The following is a 22,133-nucleotide window of genomic DNA, read 5'->3' on the forward strand; positions in this document are numbered from 1 at the left end:
TTCATTCCAGTAGTCATCTCCAGCTCTCTCTGCCTGTTATAATAGCAAATATCAGGTTTATGTTATAACCGTGACCAGTGTTCACTTCCGAAACCCGGTCTTTGCAAACTTTGTCCGCAGCGGCCTCTAGGCTTAGAGGAGTCCTGTAAGGTGTGGGCCACAGTGCCTGCTCCCTGGAGGCCCGGGCCGCCCGGCCGCCCGGCCGCCGCTCCCCCCGCCCTCCCCGAAGCGCACTGGGGCGCGCGTCCGTCCCCGGCGCCCGTCCGCGCCGCTGCGCCGCTCCGGAGCTGCCTCCTGTCACCCGGCGCCCACGCGCGGGGCGGGCGCCAGCGGGGTGGCCGGCGAGGAGCGCGGGAGCCGGGCGCGAGGGGCTCCCGCGCGGGCCAGCGCGCTAGGCTGGGGGCAAACTCCTGCGGGCTCGCGGCAGGAGCTCTGCGCAGGACCGGGAAGGAGAGGTAAGCAGGGACCGGGGCCGCAGTGGCCGCAGTTTTCCCGGAGCTGCCCGCACCCTGGCACCTCCTGGTGCTCGGGGCAACTTTGCCCGCGCGGCTTCTGCCCCGGCCCCGGCCCCGCCCCGGGAGGGGGGCTGCGAGGCCACCGACCACCCGGAGCGCCCGTGCTCCGCTGCCCACTGTTCCGCGCTGCTCGCGAGGCGCTGGGCGCCCGGCCCCGCTCAGGCCAACTGCGAGCCGGGGTGCGGGCGGCGCCCCTCGCCGCTGAGGGTCCGCTGCCGCGGGCTCCTCGCGCGCCGGCCCCCGGGGAGCCGTCCTTCGAGGCCAATCGTCCCCTCAGATCTGCTGGTTTGACTCTCCCCCCAGGCACCTATGGGGAGCAGAGAAAAAGACCGGCTTTTCAAGGGAGAAAAGCCAGTCCAAGAGGACCGGGCAGTCTTAAACTTCACCTTGGGGAAGTCGTGCCGTGTGACTGGGAGTTGCCTGTCCCTTGTCTGTAAGGGGTTTGTCTAGGGTTGGGGACACTGGTTTGGGTTAAGAAAAGGCTGCCTCATCAAAGGTCACCCTCACCTGTTTTCCCTGTTTGGGGATCGCCCTGCCAAAATAAATAAGCGAAGGAAGGAAAGAGAAAAGAAATCTGAAAACCACTAAATTACCTCATACCAAGGTCAGTTACAGAGGTATAATACATAATGAGAGTTTGTATTTTAGAAAAAGATTAAAGGCACAGAATCAAAATGCAGTAATTGGGCTATGGCACACACACAAAAAAAGTTTTAGCCAGAAAACATTTGCAAAAATTGAAAAATTTCCATATGTAATTAATACATGGAAAAGTAGAATTAGAAGCCTGCTTTTGAACATAATTTAATTTGATGTACTGAACTTTTAGAACGTGACGAGCTTCCTTCCTTACTTTTTACTGTAACTCTTGTAGTTAGGTACTTTGAATTTGCAAACTTGCACACTGCAGAGTTTTATGGCACCCTTAAAAATTATTGCTCTCTGTTCATACTAAGGTTCAGTGGCTATTTTCTTTTCTGTTATTTTTAATATCAGAAACTGTTGCATGTTCATATCCCTGGTGTGACAGTAAAGTTACTTGGCCTTGTTCTTTGTGGCAACAGAAAACCAAACAAGGACTATGTCAAAACAAAATATAAACAAAAGTTGGACCTCTTTCCACATTTGCAAAATGAGATCTGGCTGATCTCAGATGAACTTCAAGTCTCTTTTCTTCCCTGAGAGACTGTGTTTGTCTTTTGAAGAATTTGGGATACTAATATTAACTGAAATCTCGAGTGAGACATTATCCATCCTAAAATTTTATGCTAGGAGACATAGTTGAGTTTCTTTCATCTAATCAGTCTCTCAAAAGCTGAATCATTGTGCATCCTATGCTTCTAAATGGCGACATTATGTGCTATTAAATAAAAATGTGTCATGGGAAACCAAAATCCCATGCTTTTACCACAAGACTGACTCACAGGGTTGACACACTGAAGCATTCCTGTCTGCCTATTTTGTAATAGCCAGCAGGAAAGATCAAGGATGGTTATGAAGCATTTGCTGTGAGCATATAAGCATAACAGTACATGAGCATAACACGTAAGCAGCACAGCCGTCAAGAAGTTTCTAAACTGCTTTGGAAAATATCCAAGATAGATTTTCAAGCCTGAAAATTGTAACTAAATCATTTTTTGTGTTTTTTTGTGTATTTTTTTTTGGGGGGGGGGGTAAATATGGTTGTTGGTCAGCTGCGATTATGATTTATAGAGAGTAAATAAGAATTTACAAAAGTATATTGAATCATTAAATAGATATTTTAAAGGAACAGGAGAAATGTTTCTTTTATCTAAAGAAAATGTTTTAAAGTGCAAGTTACAAGTATTTTCCAAATTAAGTAAATAACCAAAAGTTGCTGACTTAAAGTCCCTGTAGTAATGTTGGATCCTCCTCAAACCCAGAGAATTCATGAAGTAATTCTCAGAGACCCAGAGTGAGGCCTCAGAGTAATAGCCCCTAGTGGCTCTCACACACTCTGGAACTGAAGGTGAGGGGGCAGATTTAAGCTCTAGAAAGACAAGCAACTGGCTGAACCCATGGAAAAATCTTCATCTCTCGGAGCCTCATTTTGCACTCTGAACAATGGAAATACTAATTAGGCTGCAGCGTTGTTGTGACTCCTAAAGAGGTCAGTGTGTGGAAGGCTAGTGCCTGGCACGTGGGAAGAGCACAGGCTAATCTTAGTTGACCCTGTCTTCCTTAGTAGGCATTTGTTTATTGACTGAACAGACTGCAGGATGAACAGGTTACAGAGTTTACTTTTAATTTCAAAAAACTCTGTGTGGCAAAGTCTTGATAATTGAATCTGGGTAATGGGTATGTGGGGGTTTACTATATAGTACTTTCTGTTTTTGTATATGTTTAAAATCTTTCATCAGAAAAAAAAAATTAATCTGAAAAAAATTAATTTCAGATTAATTTGGGTGAATCTGAAAAAAAACACTCACATTATAAGATACATTTCTAATATTGCATTTCATTTTAAATTGCAATTTTTAAAATTATTCTATGTAGGCTGGAAGGATAAACACAATTATATAGAGGAAGCTTTGGGTGGGGAATGGAACTACAGAACAATCCATGGTGATCTTCAATTTTTTGTGTGGAATTTTAAATATATATATAATTATATATATGTATATATATTTATATATATGTATATGTTTTTATTGATTTTTTAGAGAGGAGGGGAGTGACAGAAACACTGATGAGAGAGAAACATCGATTGGTTGTCTCCTGAACTCTCCCGAGTAGGGATTGAGACTGAAACCCGGGCATGTGCCTTGACAGGAATCGAACCGGTAACCTTTTGATGCATGGGACAATGCTCAATCCACTGAGCCACACCAGTTGGGCAGGAATTTTTTTATTATAAAAAAGACCCCAAAACATGACAACATTGATGTGTTGTGAATTCTGGTTGTTGGGCTCATGAATTTTTATTATATTCTTTGAAATTCTTGTATTTTAAATTTTTCAAGTTAATATAAAATCATTTTATTGTTTTGTAAAATTATAAAGAATGCAAATAATATAGATATGTACTCAAAGTAATAGTATCCCAGCATCCAAAAGTAGCCATCCTTAACATTAAGTGAAGATGGTTCTGTTTGTCTTTCTTTGCACTTATACAAATAGAAGGATACAGACACATTAATATGTAATGTACTACCCCAGAGACTCATAAGATGTTTTTGGTTTCTTTGTTTTTGTTCTTTGATAGAAGTTCTAAATAACAAGCTTATTTGTATTTTGATTTTTAAGACTTTAACCTGTATTTAAAAATATAGCATTTAGCCCGGCCAGTGTGCTCAGTGGTTGAGTGCCAACCTATGAACCAGGAGGTCACGGTTCAATTCCCTGTCAGGGCACATGCCCAGGTTACGGGCTCAATTTCTATTGTGGGGCATGCAGGAGACAGCTGATCAATGATTCTCTCTCATCATTGATGTTTCTATATCTCTCTCCCTCTCCTTCCTCTCTCTGAAATCAACAAAAATATATTTTAAAAAAATATATAGCATTTATTTTAAAACTTACTATGCAACAGCTGACTTTAAATGAGTTTTAAGTAGCTGATGTTTATTTGTACCTAAGAAGTATTTTTAGCTATTTAAAACAGACCTCATAATTTGAAACGGGGCTTAGTGTAACCATTTGAATTTCACTAAAATGCAAGCTCGATGAGGGCAGGGATTTATTATTGAATTATTACATATAGTAATAACATTTTCCTAGACATTTGGAAGTTAATGATATAGTCACTTATCATTCTAATGCAATAAAAATGTTCTAGAGCAATTTGAGCATAACGTAAATTTTGCACTTGATTATGCATGATTTACTCAGCAGAAACACCAGGTACACACATTAAACTGCAACCAGCTGACTTGAACCATGTAGGAATACACAATAAGCAAACATGCACACACTTGAAATGTCTAGCAGCTACCTTGGTTCGTCCTGTGTTATCCTGAAAGATGGTGTTTTGCTGTTCTTTTGCACTTGTGAACTTTCCTATATAAAAACACAGTCATTGCCCAGCCGGTGTGGCTCAGCTGCTTGGAGTGTCCGCTGGTGCACTGGAAGGTCGAGAGAGGCAACCGATCCATGTATCTCTCTCACATAGACGTTTCTCTTCTCTCCCTCCTTATTCCTCTCTAAAATCAATTAAAACACATACACACACACACACACACACACACACAGCCATTCAGCATTTTGATTAAAAAAATGCCAAATAGTGCCTGCCAAAGGAAAGCTTCAATACTGAAGAGAAGCTTGAGATAATCAAACATTTTAAAAGACTCATGAGAATATGTGGCATTATTTTCTGAACAGCAGACATAAGGGAATAATCCACATTGTGGGTCATGACAGGCAACGCCGCAAAAAATATAAGAAATAGCTGTAGCTGGAATAACTTTAGGTTCTGTGAAGTCAATAAAAACAAGGCTGAAAGAAATAGAAGAAATGAAAAGATTGAGGAGCATGTGGATTGAGCACCAAACAGTGAGCAACCTTTCTCCCAGAAGAACGTTTCTCGATATGATTTCCTGGAGAGAAATCGCCACACCTTGCAGAAGTGCTCTTTTTGGCATTAGTAGTGGCTGGTTTGGTGGTTTCCAACATCGCTGACCCTGGTGTGTGGACCACCCAGTTATTTAGCCAGAAAAAAACTAGAAGAGATTATACACAAGTAGCACACAAACTTTCCAGGTGTGTTTGCCAGGAAAGCACATGAGAACCTTAACTATAATGAACACAGAAAACGTGAGTTCATTTGCTGAATATAGGTCACTTGAGAAGGAAATGAAGGGGTCTCCCTTTGACTCATATCAAGAAAAGACTGTTTAGCCCTGGCCCGGTGGCTCAGTTGGTTGGAGTGTTGACCCATACAGGTTGTGGGTTCGATTCCCAGTCAGGGCACATACCTAGGTTTCATATTCGATCCCCTGCCGGGTCACATACGGGTGGCAAATGTTTCCCTCTCCCCCTTCTACTCTTTAAAATCAATTTTTAAAACCCCCACACACATATCTTTGGGTGAGAATTAAAAAACAAAAAAACTGTTTAATGTGTACATGAATCCACTTCTCTTGGTATCTTCCATCCGGAACTTCTGGTGCACTTACTGCATGACATAACAGCAGCTTATCCAAAGTAAGTCCCTTCCTGCTTGTCCCTGTAGCCATTTCCAGGATATGGGGAAGTCAGGAGAGCTTGAGGTGGAGCATGTGGATCGTTTACCTTCAGCAATCAAATGACAAGCTTGACAAGGAGAGGTTTCTTGCTGTTTCTTCAAATCAAGAATTACAGAGCATTCGTGATTCAACATAGGATCCACCCTTTCATCCCTGTGTTGCTCGAAAAATTGTGATTTTTGTAAGAGGACATTTAAATTCATTGAATCTAGAACTGAAGGGAGAGAAAACAAGAATGCTTTTGACGTGTCCTACCTAGTACATCCATATTTAGATTCAAACTGTACATGAAGCAGTACGTTGTGGTGGTTAAGAGAATAGGTGCTTGCATCTGTCTGCCTGGCAGTGCATCTGGGCTCTGCCATTTGTGTGTCCTTAGACAACCTACTAACATCCCTATATCTCAGTTTTTCTCATCTGTAAAATTGGCGCAATGAAACTACCTAGTTCAAAAACTTATTTTAAGGTTCTTAGAAACATGTCTGGCACATAGAAACATGTCTAGCACATAGTAAGTAAGCGCTTACTAAATGTTAGATGCTGGTAGTAGTAGCCATGGTTGTAGTTGTAGTAATAGTGGTATATGAGGATTAAAAACATGGCATTTCCCTTTGCTCAACTCAACTGAATTTGGTGGAGTCACACAATTCAACAATTATAGAGCAATTTGTTTTGAGTTTCTGTGGACTGTCTTTTGGTGAGTCTCTGGGTGTGTCTGAAATGTCAAGTATTTGCCCAATACATAATGAATGTCAAGTATTTGCCCAATACATAATGAATGGTTCAGTTTTACAAACAGCTGACTAAGCTGAACGTCCACCAAGGAAATATGGTATTCCAGGAATTTTGGAGATAATAAATTTGTGTTGTTTTACGTCACTAAGTTTGTGGTAAAAACAAACAAACAAACTTTGTAACAAATCACTGCAAACTTAGTTATGAATGACATAACTATTCTGGAAGTTGCCTATGTGTATAAATGCTTAGCAGTGTTGGGGCCACCTGACTCCATGAAAGGAAAACCTAAAAAGTGGTGCTGGGAACTACAGTGAATTTAATTGTAATTCTCAGGGCCTCTCATCGGTCTTGTTTTCCAGATACCAGTGAAGAACAATTTGCACCTAATTTTCCTGACATAAATCTAGCAAGCATTGAGTGTCTTTTGTTTCATAGATCTGTATCCCACGTCCATCATACAATGTAGATTTTTAGATAAATAAGCATCATGTATAGTGAGTACTCATCATTATGTGTGTATTCATTTTCCATTGCTTTGTAAACAAATTGACACAAACTTAGTCAATTAAAACACAAATTTCCTTGGCCTTAAAACCTCCATTGAAAAAGGAAAAACACAGTTTTAGAAGCCAATAAACCCTCTCTTTTAAAGGGCAGTAGGTGACGTGCACTCTCAACTGTGAGAATTGATGTCTGAAGCATGTTTGCATTCTGACCTGAGCATCTTCTTCTTAATAAAAAAATTCTGCTCATGAAAAAAACCCACAAATTTATTATCTCATTGTTTTTGTGGGTCAGGAGTCCAGGCACGGCTGAAGTGGATCCTCTGCTCAGGGCCTCACAAGCGTGTCAATCCAGGTGTCAGCCACACTGCTACACTCCTCATTTGCAGTTCAGGGACTTCTTCCAAGCTTTGAGGTGGTTGGCAGAATTCAGTTCCTGTGGTTGTAGGACTGAGGGTCCCCAATATCTTGGTAAGTGTTGGTTTGAGGACTTCTTTGAGCTCACAGAGACCATTGCAATTCTTTGCCTTGTGTCCCCTGTAGGCAGTTCACAACATGGTGTTTGCTTTCTTCCAGGTGAATAGGAATATGTCTCTCTAATTTCCAGTTCCTCTCCAGTCCTACAGTGGAGTCTTATGTAATTTAACATAATCACCAGAGTAACTATTCCAGCACCATTTGCCATATAATGTCACCTAATCAAGGGAGCATCTGTCCCATCCCACTCATAGGTTCAGCCCACACTCAGGGGGAGGGGATTACAGGGCTTGGGCACCAGTGGGGCAGGAATCTTGTGGACCACCTTAGAATTCTGCTTACCACAGTATGTGGTAAAGTGAAAAATTGAACCTGGCTGGAGATAATCAAATGTGACTGATTGAGATGTGAGAATAAGAGAAGTCCAGCATAGCCTGTAGGCAAGCTCTCTAACGTCCTCAAGTCTCAAGAGAAGCCAAGCTCTCTATGAAGGTCAAAGGCACAGCCACCTAGGAGCCTACTGTGCATGAAGAGAGTCCTGCATTATATGAAAACAAAGGCTGGTGTGGACCCTATGGAACCCAGAAGGCCACAATCCAACCTCCAGTACAAAATTTAGGAGATGGTCTGTCTAGGATTTCCAAAAGGTATCATCAAAAAGTGAAATGAGGAAGTGAAACCATGTCATATAATTGCTTGGGAAAATGGAATTCTAAGGCAAAAAGATAAAGTAATATAAAGCACCCTAGCTGGTTTGACTCAGTGGATAGAATGTCGGTCAGTGGATAGAGTGTCGGCCAGCGGACCAAAGGGTCTTGGGTTCAATTCTAGTCAAAGGCACATACCTCCCCGGCCTGGTCCCTAGTCAGGGCATGTGCAGAAGGCAGTCAATGGATGTGTTTCGCTCTCATTGATGTTTCTCTCTGTCTTTCCCTCTCTCTTCCACTTTATCTAAAAATCAATGGAAAAATATCCTCGGGTGAGGATTAAAAAAATAAATAAATAAAGTAGGATAAAGGCCAAGAGCTATAGTAGGGTTGGCCATCTATGTAGGCAGACACAGATGGTGACATCTATGACTTGGATAACATCTACTGACTGTAACGAATATTATAGCCAATATCATTTACATTCGTATCAACTCTGTTCTTAATCTTAGATAATTCTTCCATATTTATACACTTATACATTATGCATATGCACTGTCTGCACAGCATCATGCCAAGTCTTCATTTCCTCTCTCTGTTACTTGAAAGATTCTAGACCAGCACTGTCCAAGAGAAATATAATGCGAGCCATATATACAATTTTATATTTTCTAGGAGGAACATTAATAATAAGTAGTAATGGGGAAAATTAACGTTAATATTTTCTTTAACCCAATATTTCCCAAAACATTATCATTTCAACATGTAATCAATATAAAAATTATTAATGACATATTCTTTATCTTTGTATTAAGTCTTCAAAAGTCATTGTGTACAACACATCTCAGTTCAGACCAGCCACATTTCAGGTTCTTAACAGCCACATGTGGCTAATGGCTACCATGTTGAACAGCACAACTCTAGAGTTTTATCAAAGGCCATGATCATGGGCATTTAACTTTGACTCTCCATTTTCTCTGTACACACTTTCTATATAATCTTGCCAACTCCAGTCTTTAGTCATTGTTGTCCTGTGTAATGGTAACTATTAGATATGTGTCTTTCCAGCTTATTATTTTTTGTTGTGAATTCAAGACCAAGAGCATCAGATTAAACGTAGCTAAAGCTGAGTCCCCCTTTCTTCTGATTTCTTCCTGAACTTTGGGATCTCCTACCATTCCCAAAACTCTCCAACCCTTCTCTGTTCCTCTGTGTCAGTAGAGACACTTCTTCTTTTGACTTCCTCCTCATAGTCTAATAAATACTTTTATTTATTTTTAGTCCAACACCTGATCCATTGATTCAGGTATTGGGCATCTCTCATTTGGGCTTCCTGACTTATTATTAACCTGCTTGTTTCAAAACTATCCCAAACACTACTTTTCTACCCGAGCAATGTTAGCTTTATCAGTCAGTGAACATTTATTGAAGATTCACTCTGTTTTAGACGAGGGAATTTCCAAGTATTTACAGGGGGAATGGGGGGGAGGGTAGATTTAAGTTGGTCATATGGAATATAATACAATAACTAATAAATAATAATACAAGAATAAACTCTGTGTTTCACGTACTCACAACTGTAAACCTACTTATCTGCACACATGCCAATTGATAAAGCTTATGTCTTAAAAATACAACTACTATGGTAATTTTAAATTTAAATATGAGAGCATAAACATGATATATATTATTTAAATATATATAATGTAAATATAACATATGTGTGTGTATATATATACATATATATACGTGTGTGTGTGTGTGTGTATATATATATATATATATATATATATATATATATATATATATATTCTATAAAAGCATAATAGGCTAGTTAGACCAGACAGCGGAACGACCTTCTGGAGATCCTTCCAGTTGACCTTCCAGATGAAGCTGGGGCTGTGAGGGCTGAGGCTGCAAGGGTTGAGCCCCTTGCATGAATTTCGTGCATTGGGCCTCTAGTATATATATAAAACCCTAATATGCAAATAGACTGAACGGCAGAACAACCGGTCGCTATGACATGCGCTGACCACCAAGGGGTGCACACAGAACATGGCAGACATCGGCAGCAGGTGGCAGAGTGCAGAACATGGTAGGCATAAGCCGCGGCAGGATGGTGGAACAAGTGAGCAGGGGCACCAGACTAAGGCTGTCATCGGGGCAACTCTGGTGGTTACTGAAAATTCTTTGCTCCCACATGCCACGGTCTCACCAAGTGCTCACACCCACTGCCAGCGCCAGAGCAGCCGCTCCCATTCACTGCCAGCTCCCAGTGCCGGCCCCAATCACTCAGAGCTGTCAGCGGGTGCGAGCAGTGGCTGCCAGCCCCGACTGCCCCTCAGGGCTTCTCCACCTCCCCCTGCTCCTAAGGGGAGATCGGGGCCAGCAGCTGCTCCCACCCACTGTAGGCAACAGCTCCGCTTGCACCCGCAGCTGGCACTAGAGCCACTGCTTGCACCCGCTGCTGGCGCCAGCCCCAATCGCTCCACGCTGTCAGCGGGTGCGAGCAGGGCCGGTGCCATCAGCGCGGGGGAGCCACAGCGGCGGGAGTGGGGCTGCTGGCAGGAGACTGGGGGGACCACAGTAGGAAGGGCTGGGCAGGGGCATGGAGGATGGGCCAAGACCTGCCCCTGTGCCCACCATAGCCTTGTGGCCCACAGTTCCTTTCAAGGTGCACAAATTCGTGCACTGGGCCCCTAGTACATTATAGTAGTATATTATATCCATCAATATAATGTAATATAATATATGGTGGAAGCCTATAAACAGGTAATAAAGGCCATAAAAACTCAGGGTTTCTCTCTGGCTGGATGGCTCAGTTGGTTGAAGCATCATCCTATACACCAAAAGGCTGTGGGTTCGATTCCCCATCAGGACACATACCTAGGTTGCAGGCTCCTTCCCTAGTAGTGGAGGTGCATATAATAGGCAACCAAGTGTTTCTCTCACATTGATGTTTCTCTCTCCCCCTTTCTCTCCCTTCCTCTCTCTCTAAAAATAAACAAACAAAACTCAGAGCCTACAGAATGTTCTGATGTCTCTTGACCCTGACCCCCTTTTCTGTCTTTAGTTCAGTAGTTCTTTTGGTTGCACATCAAAATCCCTGATAAATTTATGAGGGGAAATGCCAGTGTCTGTGCCCCCAACACAGGCCTTAAGTAATTCATTAAAACACCTCTAGATTTGGGCCCCAAACATAAACCTGCTGTTAAGACCTGCAGCCTTAATTCCGTTTTGCCCCTCCACTCTATATTTTGACCCACATTTGGAGTAATCGATCTTATATTCCACGTAGAGTCGTGTTATTTTAGAACTAAAAGGACCTCTTATTATTCTGTCCAGCTTTTTCATCTTACCACTGAGGAAACACGTCTAGAAATAGTAAAAAAAATCACATAGTCATTTAGGGATACAGCCAAGACTAGATCCATTCTGTTAAGTAGTAATGCGAAATGGACCCACTACATAACAGAATGGTATGCTAACACCAGTACTACAGCCACAGAAGGACAAGTAGGGATCCAAGAGCAATGCACCGAGTGATCAGCCGAGAAAGACAGCCCAGTGGTCAACCAGGAACAGGCGAAGCTGAGGCCCTGCAGACGAGCAGCGATAATTCAGAGGCCATTCAAGAACAACATAAAACAATGCCTCTCAAACATGAGTGTGCGGAGGGATAAACTGGGAGCTTCTTAGGGATTCATCTTCCTGGCTCAGTAGTTCTGGGGTGGAGTCAGGGAAGGGTCATTTTTTAAAAAATCTTCAAATATATATACAGAGTTGAGAGAGACAGGAAAGGAGAGAGAGAAAAAGAAAGATCTATGTGCCCTGACTGGAAATCGAACCGCAACCTTTCGGTGCAGGGGACAATGCCCAAACAACTGAGCCACACCAGCCAGGGCCAAAGTTGTTTTTAATCAAATCAGTCATTCAATTGCTTTGTTTAAGGAGCTCAAGGTTGTAAGAAGACAAAAGGATTCCCCCTGTGAATTTGGAGTTGTGCCAGACATTTTACATAAGTGATGTCCCAATTCCATAATGTCTCTGTACTGAACTATCTTGGATGTTGGGATCTTCCCCACGTCTGTTCCCCTGGGTGACAGAAGCTAGACCATCCATTAAATTGGATGGAGACTTGGAATCTAGAAGGCAGAGTGTTTGCATCTCTTCACCAATGATTTTCAATCAAGTGTGGGCCCAGGAATTTTTAAAACATGCAGTACTTGACGATTTAGTACTGACCTCTTTTCCCTTAGATTGTCAAATTAAGAAATGACAATGCCCAACACAACAATAGCCATCCGGTGTGAATGAATTAAAACTATACCTATTTTTTTGTCATACTGGCAAAATATATATTTTTTGGTGTGCTGCAGAATTTTAGCAATTACTTTATGTATGCCATGAGATGAGAAAGGTTAAAAAATCACTGCTCTACACCGATGCATTCAATTAACAGTCACTGAGTGCCAGGGGTTAGAGCTACGGAAATATTTCTCTTTGTCCCTTAAGGATTTCAGAATCTGGGAGAGCAAATTAGTCGATGTTGAATAGTAACAAAGCAAATCGTTCCATGAGTGGCTTTCTATGCCTTTGTCCCTTGTAGTAGTCTAAGCATTATGGATTGAGCAGTACAAGCGGATATAGCAGGTCTTAAATATGCACTGCTGGGATTATTATTTTCCTGGCAAAACAGTACTGGCAGAATATCCCACTTAGGTCTCCCAACACATTAATATATCAGGTCGATGTCCTTGAAAGGTGGCAGTGGCTGCTGGAGAGGCATGAAGCTGAGCGGAGGGGGACTTGCGCTTCCACCCGCTGTGGTGACTTACTGCCCCTTTCACCTGAAGCCAGCGACTTTACCAATCTTGTGCCCTGCTTTTCTCATTTGTAAGCTGGCATGATGATTTAGATCCTGCCTCCCTCGTGACAGCCAGCGTGATGCAATGAGATGATAAATGTACAAGTTCTGAACAGATCAGTGTAATTTCCGAGCTAATCTTCATTAGTTTGCCACCAAGTTTATATCACATTTCAAACCTTCCTTTATATAACTACTCAGGGTCTCAGATTTTAAAAAGAAAAGTGGAGGGGTGGGGGGCGTGCGCTTGGAATTACTGTGTTCGTTTGCATTCAAGTTTGTCTCCATCATTTGCATCTCCATGTGCTAACTGCTTTGGTAGGGAAGATAGATTTTGTTGCCTCATGTATCCATTGTGCCACTTTAGCGTTCCAGCGTTTATTTACCCAAAAACATGACTTAAGGCCTGCAAGCCTTTAGCAGCTGGCTGATGAATCATGTTCAGCGTTCATGCAGCACTGCTGGCACATAGCAAAGGAACACTCATGCTCAGCACCTGCCCCTGTCAGTCCTTCCTCTTCTAATAAAGTGCATCTGTTTTGGTGACTGAATAAAAACACAGCAAGTGGAGAAAGGCAGGGTGTGGAGTAATGCAATCAGGGCAGTGATACAGTATCAGGGATAGAAAATGGCTTGGTAGCAGCTTATTGGAACCGAAGCCAAGTGGAAAGGACCCGAAGCACAGTTCCTCTTACAATCATAGAGGGTCACACTCCTGGGATATATGTGGCCCCATATATCCCCGAAGTCAACATTGTAAGGGGACAAGATATCCATAAGCTGCCTTCTGAACTGCCACAAATGGTTTACCTGGCCTTTCCCCCACTAGAATCATTTTAACGTTTTGTCCAGGATTATAAATTTTTAAGGAAGCTCAAACCAAAGCTCAGAGCTCCACGAGCAGTGCTCTTCAATATTGGCTGCGGTGGTTACTGGGTATCCTGAGGAAGTGATTACGTGAAAATGCCCTGGTTTTAAAAGTAAAACAGCAGGGAGATTGACATTTGCAGTTTGGTATTTCACAGTTCTCACTCCTCCCCGTATTTTTAACATTTTTCTTTGAATATCCAGTAGTATATAGTTTTTGTGTTTTACTTAAAAGAGGAGAAATTAAACATGTTCAGGGTGCTGGTCTCCCTTGAATCTCAGAGTGTTGGGGGCGGGGAGGTGATAATTAGGGGGATGCAGAATGTTCGAAATGTATTTGAAAGCAAGTTGAGTCAAAACAAAAATATCACTGTAAGTTATAGGTCTAGTTATTGTTATTATTATTATTGGTATGCTTATTGTAATGATTCACCTGGTAAGCATCCTTAAAGTCATTACTTGCTGACAAAGAATCCCTATCCAAGATGGAAAATCAGGAACTTCAACAAAGCACCATCTTTCTTTCCATATCTAGTTCTATTCCTTTTTTTAAACTTCAGCCAAGTCATTTTCACCTCGTGTACATATTTTTTTCTATGAAACAGAATCTGTGATACCTGATATTTTATTAACAGGTGTTCTGGAAGTAATCTGTCTCAAAAATAACCCTAAATATAGCACACAAGTTCAAGGGTTTTGAATGTTAATTATGACTTTAAAGCATCAATCTAATGAATGCTTCACATCGAAGCCATTTATTGTTAAGAAACCTGGTGATAAAGGATACGTATCCTACAGCTCTGTCATCCTACAACTGAGTCCTAAATAGTTGGTTAACATATATTTTGCATATTATATGTATTATATACTGTATTCCTTTTTAAAATTTTAGGGAGTATTCTATTTTTTAAACCATAAATATCATAGTTTAATATGTGACTCAGATCACATATTAGCATTTTTACCATATGGCTGAAAGGGTAGAGAATATATGTGTAGGGGAACAAGTCGGTAACATTTTGACCATCTGGTAAATAAATATGCCAGTAGCAGGAACTTTCATATTTATTTAGTTATATGGAGGCAACCTTTATTCTGAAATAACCTCTAATACAGTAAAGTAGAACTGAATTTATATTTCTCAAATAATTTTGATCTAAGTCACTGCACATTTTACAGCCTATTATATGCTCTAAGTATCTGACTTCAATTACCAGATGGTGGTTTATTTATTTATTAGGGCTCCTTAAAGTGCCTAATTTAAAACATCTTTCGGAGGAGGCCACAGGATGGGATCCAGCATACAGGCTCGAGTGCTGATGTTCTGCTCTGCCACCGACCACCGTGTGGTCTGGGATAAATTGCTTGGCCTCTCTGAGCCTCAAATTCTTCATCTGTAAGGCGTAAATAACATTGTCAAACAGCGTCTCTCAGAGGGTGGGCCACTGAGGGCCGGGCACTGATGCATCAGAATCATGTAGGAAGCTTGTTCTAAATGCCAACATTGTAGCCCTCCCTCCAGAGAAGATTCTGAGTCAGCATGTCTTGGAAACAGTCTATGACTCTGCACTTTTAGTTACTTTCCCAAGTGGTTCTGAGGTACACGGAACTACTGTTATGGAAACTGGCTGACTATAGCACTTAGCTCCCTTGAAAAATATGTAGTTAGCTAGTCCTAACAAATACCAAAGTGTCTGTTAATAATTTTTTTATTATTAATAAGCATAACTCTAAAAATTAATTTGCATCTCCTAGAAATTTAACACTTGACAGCATTGGTGCCTAAAATATTCCAACTTTATGGAAAATAGGAGCTCATCTTGAATAAGTAATGTTGGTGATTCATTTAAATACATGTCTCAGTTTTCCTTGTTTAACTAGATCCTTTTTTTCTTCTTCTTACATAGGAAACCACAAAATATTCGTGGACTAGATCTAAATCAGGAGCCCAGATGAACTTACCGAAGCTAGCATGGGATTCTGAGTTTTTCAAGATCCATACACACCAAACCCTTAATCACCATAACTCCAGTGACCAGGCTTTCTCCGGTTTTGTGAAGATTTAGCAAAACTCAGATGATGGAAAAGCAAAGGACTTAATTACTCATCTGGATATCATCTAACATCAATGGGAAAGTGAACCAGATGGTGGTACAGCCATGGAAAGAAATTCAACTGTATGGAAGAACCTAATAGATGAACACCCAGTCTGCACAAACTGGAAGCAAGAGGCCGAGGGAGCCATTTATCATCTTGCCAGTATTTTTTTTGTAGTAGGTTTTATGGGTGGCAGCGGGTTCTTCGGACTCCTTTATGTCTTCAGTTTGCTGGGGTTGGGTTTTCTCTGCACTGCTATCTGGGCTTGGATAGATGTCTGTGCAGCCGACATCTTCTCCTGGCATTTTGTGCTCTTTATCATCTGCTTCATGCAGTTTGTTCACGTTGCATATCAAGTGCGCAGCATAACCTTTGCCCGAGAATTCCAGCTGATGTACAGCTCCATTTTCCAGCCTCTGGGGACCCCTATGCCCGTCTTCAGACTGATTGCTCTGAGCTCTGAAGTGGTTACTTTGGAAAAGGAGCACTGCTATGCCATGCAGGGAAAAACCTCCATTGACAAGCTCTCTCTGCTTGTTTCAGGAAGGTTTGTACTGTTGGTGCTTGAATGTCTTTCTTCTACAATAGTTTCTAGCTTGTCTTCCTTTCTGCTACGTTTTCTATCTCAGCATAGCATAGTCCTGGGTGGCATTTCACACCCTGAGGCATGAGAAAGCCCCTGACACATGCGTCATGGCCATCGGCCATAGGCATTTAGAGTGCATGGTATTATTTACCCAAAGCAAGAAATAATCTAAAGCCTTAATCATTCTTCTTATAAATCAAATGTATGAATTGAGTTATTTGGATATGCTATGTATTTCCAAGATAGTTACTGAAAGTCAAGACGAGTATGGAATTAATACAATACTTTTGTTGTCATGCAAAGTATTTTAAATAGACTCTCATAGGGCAGTCTTTTAAGTAATAGAGATCATTAAATTTTATAATCAGTTTTATAATGATCAACTCTTTCAGTAATTTCTAGCAATTGACCATTTGCTAAAAGTGAGGTGGGCATAACTCATTATATATACACTACTAGAGGCCCGGTGCACAAAAATTTGTGCACTTGGGGGGGGGGGGTCCCTCAGCCTGGCCTGTGCCCTCTCACAGTCTGGGACCCCTCAGGGGATGACCACCTGCTGGCTTAGGCCCGCTCCCCAGGGGATTGGGCCTAAGATGGCAATCAGACATCCCTCTGGCAGCCCGGCAGCCCTCGGGGGATGCCCACTTGCCAGCAGGGAGCAGACCTAAGATGCAGTCAGACATCCTTAGTGCTGCTGAGGAGGCAGGAGAGGCTCCTATCACCACCGCTGTACTGGCAGCCATCAGCCTGGCTTGTGGCTGAGCAGAGCTCCTCCCATGTGAGAGCACCCTGACCACCAGAGGACAACTCCTGCATTGAGAGTCTGCCCCCTGGTGGTCAGTGTGTGTCATAGTGACCAGTCATTCCCAGTCTTTCTGCTGTTAGGGTCAGTTTGCATATTTCCCTTTTACTATATAGGATAGAGGCCTGGTGCATGGGTGGGGGCCGGCTGGTTTGCCCTGAAGGGTGTCCTGGACCAGGGTAGGGGTCCTGCTTGGATGCCTGGCCAGCCTGGATGAGGGGATGATGGCTGTTTTCAGCTGGTCACACCCCCTTCAGGGTGGGGGTCCCGCTTGGGTGCCTGGCCAGCATGGATGAGGGGTTGATGGCTGTTTTCAGCTGGTCACACCCCCTTCAGGGTGGGGGTCCCCACTGGGGTGCCTGGCCAGTCTGGGTGAGGGGCTGAGGGCCGTTTTCAGGCTGGCAGGTGACTGAAGCTCCCAAACTCTCCTTTTTTTCTTTTTCTTTTATTCTGGGATTTGTTTACCTTCTATGGCTGTCACTGGAACTGAGAGCCAGCTTTAGCTCTGAGGCTCAGCTCCAGCTCTGAGACCTCGGCTGCTGAAAGCAGGTATCTGCGTTTGTTTGGGTTCTATAATTGTAACACTGTTGCAGTCCTGCTCGCTCCAGCTCTGATGGCTGAAAGCAGGTTTCTGGGGTTTGTTTAGGTTCTATAATTGCAACATTGTTTCTTAGAGTGCAAGCTCAGAGGCTGGCAGTGGTAGGCAGGGAACCTTGGCTTCCTCCATCACTGGAACAAGCAAGCCTCCTGTTCGCTTCAGCTGCCTGGCTGCCGGCCGCCATCTTGGTTGGCAGTTAATTTGCATATCTTGCTGATTAGCCAATAGGAAGGGTAGCGAAGTTATGGTTAATTACCATGTTTCTCTATTATTAGATAGGATATATGTATATATACACATATCCTATATAATAAAAGGCTACTATGCAAATTGTCCCCTTGGGAGTTCGACCGACCAGGAGTTCAACTGCTCGCTATGACGTGTGCTGACCACCAGGGGTGGCACAGAACAAAGGAAGGCCCTGCCCAGCAGCCAGCAGCCAGGGGGAGGAAGGCCCTGATCAGCTCTGATCACTGGCCAGCCCTAGGGACCCTACCCATGCACAAATTTCATGCACTGGGCCTCTAGTGTGTGTGTGTATACACACACACACACACACACACATACATACATACACACATACATATACATATACATACACACACACACACACACACACACACACACACACACTGTTGACCTTTGAACAACACAGGAGTAGGGATGCTGACCCCAACAGAGTCAAAATCCACATATAACTTTTGACTCCCACGAAGCTTTATTAATAGCCTACTGTTGGACCAGAAGCCTTACCCATCTCTTAAACCAGGAGTGGGGAACATCTGGCCCCCAGGCCATATAAGGCTGTTCAAATCATTTGGTCTGGCTCTGCCAAAGCATTAGGGGTGAGTTAATTAAATGTTTGACCAAATACAAGGCTAATTTTTAAGTTGATAATTTTGCATGGCCCATGAATGATAATATAAATATCCAAATGGTCCATGGCAGAAAAAAGGTTCCCCACCCTTGAGTCATAAACAGTCGGTTAACATATATTTTGCATATTATATGTATTATATACTGTATTCTTTTTTAAAATTTTAGAGCGTATTCTATTTTTTAAATCTTTTTAAATTTTTTTTTCTTTATTGATTAAGGTATTACATATGTGTCCTTATCCCCCCATTGCCCCCCGCCTCCCCACTCATGCCCTCACCCCCCTGGTGTCTGTGTCCATTGGTTAGGCTTATATGCATGCATACAAGTCCTCTGGTTGTATTCTTACCATAAAGTAAGCTAGAGAAAAGAAAATGCTATTAAGAAAACTATAAGAATGAAAAAATACATTTAACAGTATTTATTGAAAAAAATCACATATAAGTAGATCTGCACAGTTCAAACTCATATTGTTCAAGGATATATATATATATATATATATATATATATATACACATACACAGAAGTTTGGGGGAGGAAACAATATGATTATTTTCTTTAAAAGTTAAGTATGTATTTAATTTTCAGAGCTATTTACAGTGGTACCCCTTTATGTTCTTCAGTGTTCTATTTAATTTAAAATCTGACTGAGTGCACTGAAACTTTTTATCAGAGTGTAATATACATGCAGAGATGGGCACATATCATAAATGTACAGCTTGATGAGTTTTTTGATGAATTTTGCTCAATATTCCAGAATCCTAACTGTGTGAGGAACATCAGTACATGAATCTTACAGGAGACTTGCCACTTACTGTAATGCAGGCATTTAATCTTTGCCCTTCAAAATTTTAACAGCCAAAAAGGTCCTCAGAGGCCTGAACCCTCCCCTCACCCCAGTTATGTGCTGGCTTTCTCCTTCCTCATAAATGCTGTTCTTTGTGTCTGGGTAGGATCAGAGTGACAGTTGATGGCGAATTTCTGCATTACATTTTCCCCTTCCAGTTCCTGGATTCTCCTGAATGGGACTCACTGAGACCCACCGAGGAAGGCACTTTTCAGGTAAGGGATAACGAGCGCACGCAGTGAACACGGCCTCTTCCACACAGATAAACAGACACAACAGCAGGTGACAGAGGAGTAATTTATATGTCACTTTGGAACGTACTATGCAGCATGCATGACTTTCTAAAGCTGTTTGACTCTTGACGATTAATGGCAGTTTATAGGAGTCCAGTAACAAGTATTTCATATGACAGAAAGGAGTCTGTGAAAAATAGTCTTACATTTTTCTTGGCTCAATTGCATATATGGGAATGAAAATCATTTGAGATTTGACAGTACACTACACACTGCCACTGTGACCGTTGAGAAAAACACCAAGAACAAAAAGTCTGCCCTTATTACAAAATAAGTTATTTTTGAAATTTAAGATGCTGATGGGTTGCAGTTGTTTTCTACCAACAAAATGCTAAATTTCCTGTCCCTGCTCTGCTGCCATGTCTGGGAGTTTTGAAAGATAATCAGTTCAGGAGGTTCTATCTATTATGGTATATACTGTTTTCCTGTGATTAATACATGTAACATACATGTGTGTCTACACATACAAATTCATATACATATGCAGGATAGGTAAATAAATTCTATTTTGTACTATCGAAACTGGATTAGGGTTAAATGTCCACAGTCTTCAGGTCTGACTGGAGATACTTCTCTAACATTAGCCGACTTTATTAATTTTTAGTACAATTAACTCTTGCTTCAATAAAAAGCAAAACACAACTGAAACCAGTTTGGCTCAGTGGATAGAGCATCGGCCTGCGGACTGAAAGGTCCCAGGTTCGATTCCGGTCAAGGGCATGTACCTGGGTTGCGGGCACATCCCCGGTGGGAGATGTGCAAGAGGCAGCTAATCGATGTTTCTCTCTCATCAATGTTTCTAGCTCTCTATCTCTCTCCCTTCCTCTCTGTGAAAAATCAATAAAATATATTTTTTTTAAAAAAAGCAAAACACAGATATCTGAACTTAGAAAACAGATAGATTGGAGATGGGCACAATATTGTGACTATTCATGTTATAAATTATGTATAGTAATACATTTTCTGATCTCTTTTTCTATTTTTACAGTATGTTTTGGGTCAGTGGGCTTTTTTAACCTAAAAAAAAAAAAAGAATGGACATTCATTTAAAATGTGGGGCACAAAAAATGTGACTGACAGAACTTTTCTTGCTCCCTAATCTTTGTTTATACATGGTTTTATTGTTTTTAGGTAACCCTCACAGCAGAAACTGATTGTCGGTATGTGTCATGGAGGAGAAAGAAATTATATTTGCTCTTCGCTCAGTATCGTTACATCTCCCGCCTGTTCTCAGTTTTAATTGGCAGTGACATTGCAGATAAACTCTATGCCTTGAATGACAGGGTATATATCGGAAGAAGATACCACTACGATATACGGTTACCCAACTTCTATCAACTTGCAGGTCCTGGAAAGCCCAGATCACCCCTGATAGGACATTTTCGAAATTCCAGACAACACTGTGATAAATGACATTGAAGTCTGAAGTTTTATAATTATAAAAAAAAAGACCCTCTTCATCATTCCCCAAATGAAATAGCAAAATACAGAAAATTGAGATCATTAATATTTTTTATAAATCAAACTCAGAGGCAAGATGCCATTGCCAGCTGCTTTATTCATCTCAACTTCTGCATTGTGAATAAATTTTACCCATTTTTCTGTATTTCTTATTTGAACAAATGGGGGGGAGGTATGAATATGGGCAGTTTGTCCTTTCCTGCATCAGAACTGGGAGAATGAAATTCTGCTTTCTCCAATATTTCCTCCGATTGATTCAAATCTGTGGTCTTGCCCTACGGAGTTCAGCGTTGCTTCTCTAGGAGCAGGCGGTAAGTACTCTCAGCAGGAAACATATGAGTGTTCCCACAATTCACTGTTTGCTACAACCTCTGATGAAAGCAAGATGCATTATTGTGGTAGGCAGCAATTATTTATTTTAAATGGGAAATTATTTAATATGCCTAGAAAATAGAACAAATGTGACAGATGATAATATTCCCAGTCTTGAAGGCTATTCTGTTGATACACATCATTCATCAGCTTAATCTTTACAATAACATTTTAAACGAGGCATTTCATGGAAAACAAAAATGCATAATAATTACTGAGTAAAAAGAATACCCATGAACAAATAGTAAAAATGTTGCACAGCACTTTTATTTCATACGTTCAGCTGAAAGGGCAAGTGTGAGTGGTTTGATGGGACCCTGAGGGACTCATAGTGAATGCTCCACCGACCAAACAAATAAGGGAGTCGGCTTGATAAA

The 22,133-nt window shown here is 41.7% G+C and overlaps 1 protein-coding gene across 3 annotated transcripts; it reads left to right on the forward strand.

The window, feature by feature from the left end:
- The first annotated feature begins 231 nt into the window (after positions 1–231).
- On the forward strand, positions 232–21,523 carry POPDC3 (popeye domain containing 3). 3 transcript variants are annotated; one of them, XM_036318079.1, is made up of 4 exons: positions 232–455; positions 15,729–16,465; positions 19,737–19,845; positions 21,055–21,523. In XM_036318079.1, exons 2-4 carry the CDS (start codon positions 15,981–15,983, stop codon positions 21,334–21,336), a joined length of 876 nt encoding a protein of 291 aa, XP_036173972.1. In that variant the 5' UTR covers positions 232–455; positions 15,729–15,980; the 3' UTR covers positions 21,337–21,523. The 3 variants fall into 3 exon arrangements, with proteins under 3 accessions (XP_036173972.1, XP_036173973.1, XP_036173974.1); XM_036318080.1 differs by lacking the exon at positions 232–455 and adding an exon at positions 841–1,119; XM_036318081.1 differs by lacking the exon at positions 232–455 and adding an exon at positions 2,043–2,136.
- Positions 21,524–22,133: the final 610 nt, after the last annotated feature.

The sequence above is a fragment of the Myotis myotis genome, unplaced genomic scaffold, assembly GCF_014108235.1.
Source record: "Myotis myotis isolate mMyoMyo1 unplaced genomic scaffold, mMyoMyo1.p scaffold_m19_p_7, whole genome shotgun sequence".
NCBI lineage: Eukaryota > Metazoa > Chordata > Mammalia > Chiroptera > Vespertilionidae > Myotis > Myotis myotis.